The 10729-nt window shown below is 34.2% G+C and overlaps 1 protein-coding gene across 7 annotated transcripts in view; it reads left to right on the top strand.

Annotated features, from left to right (window-relative positions):
- The window catches only part of LOC110018406, a 37404-nt gene extending 30307 nt beyond the window's left edge, over positions 1-7097 (top strand). For all 7 annotated transcript variants that reach the window (XM_020715710.1, XM_020715713.1, XM_020715711.1 and 4 more), the window contains one exon: positions 6715-7097. In XM_020715710.1, the coding sequence (XP_020571369.1) occupies positions 6715-6933 (219 nt within the window). In that variant the 3' untranslated portion in view covers positions 6934-7097. The remainder of the gene's footprint in view (positions 1-6714) is intronic.
- Positions 7098-10729: the final 3632 nt, after the last annotated feature.

The following is a 10729-nucleotide window of genomic DNA, read 5'->3' on the forward strand; positions in this document are numbered from 1 at the left end:
ACATGCAAAATATTGGACAAAATCATATAATTGGTGTATCTTGCTGTACTCTTATCAACTATAGGTTGTGTTGTACCATCAACATTCTTTATACTCTCTGGTACTGCTAAATGAGTGGGTGAAGAGAAATCTTCAGCAGTACCTGTCACGTGACGAAAAGCACCAGATTAACAAGCATTTTAATTGGAGAATAATAATATTAATAGATAAGAGGTTTCAAGAAAAAAAACGAACATGCAAAATATTGGACAAAATCATATAATTGGTATATCTCACTGTGCTCTTATCAACTATAGGCTGTGTTGTACCATCAACATTCTGTATACTCTCTGGTACTGCTAAATGAGTGGGTGAAGGGGAATCTTCAGCAGTACCTGCCACGTGACGAAAAGCACCAGAATCTATGATCCATTCTGATGATTCTATGGTAGAAATAGAGGCATGAGCAAGGGTGCCACCAGTACCTTTGCTGAAGCGAGTATAAGTGGTAATGTTACCTGTTGGTGTTAATGGATTTGAAACATTCTCAGCTCCATCTTTTGCAACTTTCTGCTTCCTCTTCGACAGCTCCAAACATTCATTATACTCACTATTAAAGATCATACCTTTCTCTCCCTCGTCCTCTGCTATCATCAAAGATGATCGGTAGCCCTCTTCCACCTTTACAACCCCCATGATCACGACCACAGCCTCCACCTTGTCCACGTTCTCCTCTCTCTCTCTTTTTGGGAGGCTTAGGACAGACCCTACACAGATGACTAACTTCACCACAGTTGTAGCACTTGCGAGTCTCCCCCTGGACACCTAAAGTACATGAGCTCGCAGCAGTCAATGTTGATCATGCACCCAGAAAATCACTCGGGTTAGAGTGTAGCATCATGCGACTCTCCTCCTGCGTCGAAGCATCTGTTGAAGTTGCGGTTCTTCTCGAGGGATTAGCTCCTTGTTTGAGCCCAACTAAGACTTTTAGAACTTCGGGATCAATCTTCCCTAGAAGTTTCAATGCCTTACTTTCAACGCAATCTCCACCTCCGGGCATTTTCAATCACAAGGATCAAGTCTATATCACACAAATCACACACAACTTCCTTCCTGCAAGTTCGTACAATCCGCTTTGCCTTACTCCACACGAAGCTGCACCTTTCCTCCCTGTTAGCACGCTGAATCAAGCCCATCCGATCATTCCTTGTGATATTTCCAATTGTTCGTTTCTCTTGTTCGTAAACGCAGATCGAGCCACACACTACTCTTCCCCCAATCTTCCTGTTCGGAATCACATGAAAATCCAACCAATCGAAGCCTCTTCGCTGATCTCTGCACCCAAATTCTCTATTGCTCAATCTTCTCCCTATTCGAACCACAACCACGTTCGAAAACTTCTCTTCCCTAGTCGCAATCCTTTTTGTGCCTTCCTAACTACCAAATACTCCACTATGTAACTGCAGTTTTCGCAATGGGTTCGCAACTCATAAATATCACTGAAGCTGATCGCAAGTAGAAGGCCTGTCGAAGCTCCCTGCTCGCACACTACAGGATCGCAGCATAGAAGGACCGATCGCAGCGCAGAAGGACGCCAAAGCTAATCACAGCTCAGAAGTCCTGTCGAAGCTAATCACAGCTCAAAAGTCCTACCGAAATTTCCGTCCCACCTTCTTCCCTATTCACGTAACTTAACCGTCCTAGGGTTGGCCCTGATACCAAATAGAAAGTTGTTTCAAAAAAAAAACCCCACCATTTCATTGATGATGAGCTTATATAGAGCCTTTTGTCACATTTACAAATAAAACCTTAGACTTTATCTATTTACAAAAAGGACCATACATTAGTTACAAATCTCAACAGTCGTCTTAATATTTCTAACACCAATCTCAAATGAACTGCATGATCTTCAGACTTGGAATACACCAATATGTCATTAATATAGACAATGACAAATTGATCTAGATATGCTTTGAAGACACGATTCATTAGGTCCATGAATATAGTACTGACATAAGTCATAATAAAATGAATGACTAAGAAATCATAGTGGCCATAATGAATACTAAAAGTTGTCTTCACTACATCTTCCTCCTTCACCCTCAAATGATTATACCCAAATCTCAAATCTATCTTCAAAAACATAGATGCACATTTAAGCCGATCAAACAAATCATCAATCCTGGCAATGGATAATTGTTCTTGATGGTCACTTTATTCAATTCTCTATACTCAAATGCACATACGCATCGTATCATTCTTTCGAACAAAGAACATAGGTGAACCCCAAGGAGATACACAGGGTCTGATAAAACCCTATCGAACAGCTCCTGGCATCGTATCATTCTTTCGAACAAAGAACATAGGTGCACCCTATCGAACAGCTCCTACAACTGTATTTTCAACTTATGCAGTTCTTTATGTGTCATTCTATAAGGAGCTTTTGCAATAGATGTACCCAGTGCAACCTCAATACATTACATAACTTCTCTCTCCGGTGGTACACTCACTATGTCTTCTGGAAAAACATCTAGAAACTCCCTTACCCAAGAACCTCCTCAATAGTTACAGTCGCTTTACTTATATTATATTTACTCTCATCTTTCACATAAGCAAAAATATATTATATCTCCTCCATAATTTATCAACCTGTAGAGTCGATATCAATGATGAGAGGACACCTTTGATACCCTAGAAATAAAATGTTTCATGGCCAACACATAAAGCCACCCTTCTCCGACTACAATCAATAGAGGCTCCATATCTATTCAACCAATCTATACCCAAGGTAGCATCAAACTCAGCCAAATGTAATACAATTAACTTAGACTTCAACTTCTTGTTCAAAATCTCAATATCACAGATACAAACTTGGTTGACTATCAAATAATGTTCAGTGGGTAAAAGAACAAAAGAATATTAGAAACTAAAGCAATAGATAGGATGCTTAAGCAAGTAAGAAATTTCTCAGATATAAATGAATGACTTGATTCATAATCAATTAAAATTTTACAAGGCTATGCAAAAATGAAAGTTGTACTTGTCACAACATCGAATGCATCTTTAGCCTCCTGCTGAGTTAAACTGTAAACTCTAGGATAATGTGGAGTTGTAGCAATAGGAGTAACATACTGTCTCTGACTCTGTCCTGTCTGCCTTATAGAGAATCTCTCTCCTCCCTACTAGATGTCCTTCACTGAATGCTTTTAATGGGACTGCCTTTTTATCAATCAATCTTCTGTTATGCTCGAGTATTTGGTCTACTATCAAACACATTCTGAGGACACTAGTGTGTTGTATCTTGTGCTCAGGTTGAAAATATTACCTAGAAAATAAGTAAATATTGATCGTGATGTCTCCTTCTACATGAAGTACAAACTGTAGTACTACTCACCAAGATGGATGACCTTTGTTCGTAGAAGCTGTAGAACCTTTTCTAGTGACATACAACTCAAATCAACTTTTTTTCCCACTGTCAACAATTCTAAATGACCCTCCAAATCTTTTCAGCTCACATCTATATGCTGCTTAGTAGACATCAAATCATTTTCTATTAATCTTGCCCTCTTCACTTACTCGGTGAAATCTTTGATTCTGAATGAAACAAGTAGATGTCTTAAGTTATCTTTGAGTCATCTGAAAAATCTATAGCACCTCTGGAGTACTGACTAATTATGGAACATATTTTGTCAATGCAGTGAACTCATCTTCATACTGCATTACCGTCTTATTCCCTTGAACCAATCTTAAAAAGGATTACTGCATCTGCTGTCTGGTTGATGAAGATACAAACTAATCTTTAAATGAATCAGTAAATTGCTCCCAATTAATCTCAGCATGCATCTTACCTTGAAACTTTTCCCTCTTTTAACCTAACCACCAACGCTCAGCTTCACTATCAAGTAAAAACATTGCAAGTGGCACCTTACGATTCTTTGGACATTGCATGCTATCAAAAGATTTCCTTAGCCTTAGTAGTCAATCCTTAGCTACTTAAGGCTCCACTGCTACCTTGAAAAGATGCGGTTTAAATCTCAAAGATAAATGCAAATGTCTATGTCCCTCCTCTACTCTTGAAGTAGACTTTCTGCTCTGATCATCACACATCAATTGAGCCACCAAACTAGCAAACAGAGTCATTGAATCTGACTGAAGAGCTCCCAATGTACTTTGTATTGCCCCAACTTGATTAGAACTTTGTCCTTCTATCACATCCTAATCTTGGTGATTCGTAATTACTCAAATTTTTCACTTGACATGCACGTGTAATACCTTAATATAACTTAAATGAAAGTGGAGGTAAAAAGAAAATTAATCTTAAACTAATCAATTCTATGAATGATAATAAATTAATTTCTCCAAATCCATTGATACCAAAAATTATATCACAACCCAACTCGATGAAACTCATCATAGCGACACGAGTTATCTCGTGTTGAGGTCATAATAAATAAATTATTACCTAAGATTTATTTGGAAGGAATCTTATTTACCTATTTTTTATCATCAAATATTGTAAAATAAAGATACCCAAAATTCACTATGATCATATTACTATTCAACCAAAAGATACATATACAACAATGATGGTTTAATCTTTCTATCATTGAAATATAAACATGACCATTATTATAAAAAATGTGGATCTAAGGTCTTGATATACCTAATAGCAAGTCCTTGCTGATAACACAAAAGCCTCTACTCAACCTAAATCTTACCCTTCCATGAAACAACACATGTGTGTAAAGTAGGGGTGAACAACTACAGCTCATTATGCAACTCAAAATCTACCGTAGTTTTCACTAAAAAAATAATAGACATTTATTCAAAGAAATTAAATTGAACATGGAGGAACGTCATGTATAATATCTATTATAGTATTAGTAGAATAAATTATGACTGTAGTAGACACATCAGAGTAGCAGTACAAACAACATGATATCATTAGTGAGGAAAATAACATGAAAATCAAATATCAATTCTTTATTTGAATTATTTTAAAATTTTATGTTTATCTCTTTATATCTCCACTTACACGTATACCTTCACTTCTACTTATATCTCCACTTGTTCATATATTTTTCTATGTTCTTCATAACTTGACTTCCACTTATATCCCACATCACATCTGTTCAGCCGTATCAAACACACAAATAAATAATTATATAGGTGCAAAATTATGTATAACTTTAATTGATTGCACATAACACATAACCGACCAACCACAACCACCTGTAACTCTATCATTTTTATCAATTTTAGATATATTTATGATACAATATCATATAAATACTAACAATTTTGTTATATTAAATTTCGCTATATGCTATAAAAGTGGTACAAACCAGTAGACACAAGTAATAATATAATTTGCGGGAGAAATAAATTTACATATATCGATAAACACAATTGCAAATCACTTATATGGAATTTCCAGAATAATATTTAAAACACTTCTTATTTTGCAGTAAACTTATCAAGTTAACACACGTGCCAAAATATACAAAAAATCATAAAACACAAAATTCCAACAAAAAAAAATATTTTTATGTCAATATATCCAGCACGGTTAATTATACAACATATAAAAATTTGTGTGGTGAAAAGTTTGTAAATCTCCGTAAATTTGAGTTTGTATAAAATATCAAAATTTTACGAAATAAATAACAAAATTGAAAACTGAAGTAGGTTAACAGTAGCCTATCTAAAGCCATACAATTTTCCCAATTGACCTGATGGACGAAATAGGCTCTATGGCCCCCAAATCCAACTTTCTATCTCTAGAAATCCTCTTCCTCTCTTTCTATAACTCATGGGTTAGAGGAAAAGAGGGCATGCAATGCTTTCTGTAAGTGGTTTATGCTATTTATATAAAATATTTGATTTTTTTTAAAGAAAATGAATATAATGGTAATTTTTTGATTTGTTATACTTTTATATATAAACTTTATATAAATTTATTTACATATTGGAATATATAACTCTAAAAATTTTGAAAAAAATAGTTAAAAAACAGAAAAATATGTCTAGAACATATTGATGAGAGTAGTATGCAAAACATACATAGGATTGTTACAGAAAGTTTATTTATGTAAAATGTATCAAATTTCTTAAGAAAGAAAAATCCAACGATAATTTTTATTTTTGTACTTATGATACCCATAAAAATGGATAAAATAATGCCCAAAATAAAATGAAGTGTACTCTAAAATCTGGCAAAAATTTTTATAAATCAACATGAAATAAAACTACTAAAAATCGAATAATTTGAGTATCAAATTAACTCTTAAAAAAAGATAAGCATAAAATAAACATGCAAGATTTATCAAATCCAAAATTAGGTCTTAACATGTGCACTAGTATACTATAATAGCAGTCGTTAGATATATCACCCAAATCTTTCATCACAAAAAAAAATATCACTATTTTAACTTTTAAAAAATGAATTTCATCTTTTTATGCATGATTGGGCCGGCATATATGTAAGAGTTGAAGTTTAGGTGTTAGATATGTAAATAATTGAGAATTGAGTGGTATGTATATAAAACCTTCCAATAACATTTACACATAAAAGCATCTAATTTCTATGCATTTTAAACACCTAACAGCTATACCTTTTTTGTTAAGATTCAATTATACTGATAAAAGAATTAAAATTAAACAAAAATCTATGTCATTGTGTGTAGCTGTACAAATTATTAAGACCTATACATGCTGTCCCTTCTCATTTTGCAGGAGAACATGTCTGCTGATGAGATAAAAGTAGCAATACACACTGACTCCAGACATGCTGACAGGCTTCGATCCCTTTATGCCAGCAAAGAAGCTATAGAGCAGGGTTTTGTGCTGTTCCGACGGTTAGATTTTTTAGGCAGCAGGAGGCATTTTGAGGCACTGAAGCGAATCAGCGGCCAAAATAATAGCAATTGCTACGAGCTCCTTTTGCGAGCTTGATTTTCTCATCATTTTCTCTTCTGTACGTAGAAAAATAAAATAAAATAAAATGAAAATGAAGATGTATACACGAATATTGAATAATAATTTAGAAACCTTTCCGCCTGTGTAGATTTGATGTGTGGCAAAGTGTATTCTGTGAGAAGACTTCAATACAAAGATTTTGGCAGTTTAATCTGGTCTAATTTTTAATGAATCTCTTGATAAGTGGATGCGTCATATATATATATATATATATATATTCATTCTTTTCAGGCAGAGTAATATTTTATAATTTTTAATTTTATTATTAACTAATGCGTTACACATTTGAGCACTTGTTTTGTATTTTTTGTTGCAACATTTATCAATGTTCGTGTGATGACAGATATTTTAGAAACATTTGCTTGATTTATTTCAATTATTAATTTCTAATATTTTTAGAAAACTTCTGTTATGTATGGTACGAAACTGATTATATGCATTTGTATGGTCAGAGAAAAATGAAATTTCTCCCCCAAAAAAAAACTTAAATTTGATGAAGTATGTGGGAGTTCCATGGAATAAAAATATGTAAATAAATAAATTGGCCCGTGCAACTATATGCAAGCCATTGTTTATAGTCGCACCTCTGTTGGTATGATTGAAGTTGTCCGTATGCTGCAGGTGATCTAATCTGGGTTTAAAAAATTAAATCGTTAATTTTTAAACATATGTTCTTTCTGCAAGCTTCGAAGTATTGTAAAAGATTTTTTTTTTTTTTTGTTCATGATTGAATTTAGTGCAATACAGAGAAGGCGAGCGAGGTGGTCGGCTTTTAAGCGGAAGTTAGTTATGCAATTTTTTTTCTGATCTGTATCCGAACTCCAATAAAATGTTGTCACGTGTATATGATTGGACCCACCTGATAAATGATGGAAAAACACTTATTGTGGTGTTATTACAAAACAATTCTAATAGCACGACAATAATATCACAATAACACTGGTACCGCAGTTTCGTTTCAATAATCCCGCAAAATAATTTGAATAATACCACAATAACACTGTTATAATACCGGTGATCAACTCCAATGAGAGCATTCAGAGGACCACACAAATAACATCGAGGTAACATCCCAATAACCTTAGCAAAACAACTTCAATAACACAACAATAATACTGCGATAACACTCGTGAATAGCGTCAATAACACCGCCCGGAGGACAACGCAAATAACATCGCGGTGTTATTGGACTCTTTTCGTCATTTTTTAGGTGGGTTCAGTCAGATACACTTGGCAAGATTTTATTGGAGTCTGGACACTGAGCTGGACTCGGTATGTAAAATTTTTTTGTTCATGAGACGGTGTTTGGATATTTGCATATTTTCTCATACACTAATTATAATAATTTTGTTTTCACAATCAATAACTTAAAATAGAAAAATAAATAATTTTTAATGTAAATACCCCTCCCAATTTGTTTTGGTCTAATCTAAGAATTGCAAGGAAAATACAATTATCTGTGTAAATGTATCGAATTTTCCAAGTATGGCGCATGTGGTTGAAAAAAATTTACGTTTATTGTCCGGAAGTGCGAAGAACGGCGTGAATCATATCATGTCGTGTCACACCACGCCCGATTTATAAAACGTAATAATTTCCCCCATTTGATCGCTGCATAAGAAATAGCTTTTGAATCATTATGATATTCATTACATTTGAAAGGTGTTTTGCAATTAAAACAATCGATCCTAGTAATGTAATCTTTTAAAATCTTTAGTCTAAAAAAATTTTCTTTCCTAAAAATATTATTATAATACACAAATGCACACGTGTCAACACACATGCGTGAAAAAATCCAAAAAAAAAAAAGTAAAACTCATAGTGCCATCCTAAAAGAAATAATCTATAATATTTGCTGAGACTATACCTATTTGCTCTTCCTTCTATTTGGACTCAACTCTAGTTCCATTCATGATTGTGATAGAAGTAGTGTAGGTGAAATTGAAAGGTAATGTCGATTAGATGCAGTGATTAGATAATGATGGTCGGATGACTTCGGTTTATAAATGACACATTCGATCGAAGAATTGTGATGGAAGAACAATAGTAATAGGAAAATGGTGATTGGACAATATTCACGGGCGGTCTTTGCCGTTATCTACGATATATTATAAAAAAAAATGAACTCAGAATATCCAAGTTGAATTTATTCAAGATACCTGATTGCTATGCTTAAGCATTGTTGTAATGAGAAGCATTTGTTCCAAGTAACCCTCCCTAGTCTTATATAGCAAAACACCAAAAACAAAAAAAACAAAAAATTACAACTAGATGGAAATATTTTGTAGGTTAAGATAGCATATTTTGCATTATGGCCCAAATTTAATCCAAAACATCCACAACCAATCATCTTTCCTGAACTACAACTCCCTCTCTTCATGTCTCCATTTCTCCAAAACTTGTTCCCAACTAAATAGATCCGTTTAGTTTGGCCAACTTATAAACCTGCAAGCTTTACATCACCCTCTAATTCCTAAACAATGACTGTTATAAACTCACCATTTGAAGCTAAACTAAACAGATTTTCACCAGCCATAACCATAAAACAACAAAAAAATAGGAACCAAAAAACAAATAACAAATTAAACATTCCCTCCACTCTTCCAAACTCCTCTCCGCTCTTCTTCCTCTCCAACCCCTTCATCTTCACAGCAACCAATATCTAACAGCAAATTTCCATCTTCAGCCTTTCACAAACATATAAATACTAGGCTAAAACTCCCGCAAAAAGCAACACTAAGCAGATTAATTAAGTAATTAACAAAAAAGATTAAGATGGCTTATAACAAGCAGCTCGGCTTAGTGCTCCTAATCTCTCTGGTTTTCTCCTTTGCTTCCCTGAGAAGCGTTGATGCTGCTGATAAATGTTACTGTAATTGCTTCAGGTTATGCATGAGTATTGATTCCAAAGAGGTTACCCCACCCAGCTGCAGTAATTTATGCAACGGTTTCTGTATTAGCAAGGGACGTGCAGGAAAGCCGGAGCATGGAGACCCATACTGTGGGGTCAAAGTTCGTTCTGGATAGACTAATATCATCAATGTTGCCTGAGGATCATTTATATTTATATGATTTTATATATGGTTATGTTTTTATGTAATGAATAATAAGAAGGCAGCATGATTTGATCTTTGGCGCTATTTAATTGAATAAGATTTGAAGGTAAGTTATGTACGCTGTTCTGTTATTGTTTCGTGTTAGTGTTTGTTGAAATGACCATTAATAAGAAGGCAGCATGATTTGATCTTTGGCGCTATTTAATTGAATAAGATTTGAAGGTAAGTTATGTACGCTGTTCTGTTATTGTTTCGTGTTAGTGTTTGTTGAAATGACCATTAATAAGAAGGCAGCATGATTTGATCTTTGGCGCTATTTAATTGAATAAGATTTGAAGGTAAGTTATGTACGCTGTTCTGTTATTGTTTCGTGTTAGTGTTTGTTGAAAACCATTCTATATCATTTGCGTGAGGGTATTACAAATGTTCACGGCGTACATATTCTCATCCAAACAATCATCGAGTTTGTATTATCATGAATTGATAACTTGGAGTACCTTTTTTTTATAAAACAAAATGATTGGCCAAAGACTTTTTATACGAGCCTACTGGTCAATCTCATGTGCCTAAGAATTTCATCTTGCACATAGGCGGGATCGAACCCTTGATTTCAGGAGTATAACAAAATGTGTCAACCAAAGAGTAATGATAGGCGGCACAATAACTAGGAATACTTGTTTGGGTATGAATGTATAACTTGGGGTACTTATTTGAGT

The sequence above is a fragment of the Phalaenopsis equestris genome, unplaced genomic scaffold, assembly GCF_001263595.1.
Source record: "Phalaenopsis equestris unplaced genomic scaffold, ASM126359v1 Scaffold000021, whole genome shotgun sequence".
NCBI lineage: Eukaryota > Viridiplantae > Streptophyta > Magnoliopsida > Asparagales > Orchidaceae > Phalaenopsis > Phalaenopsis equestris.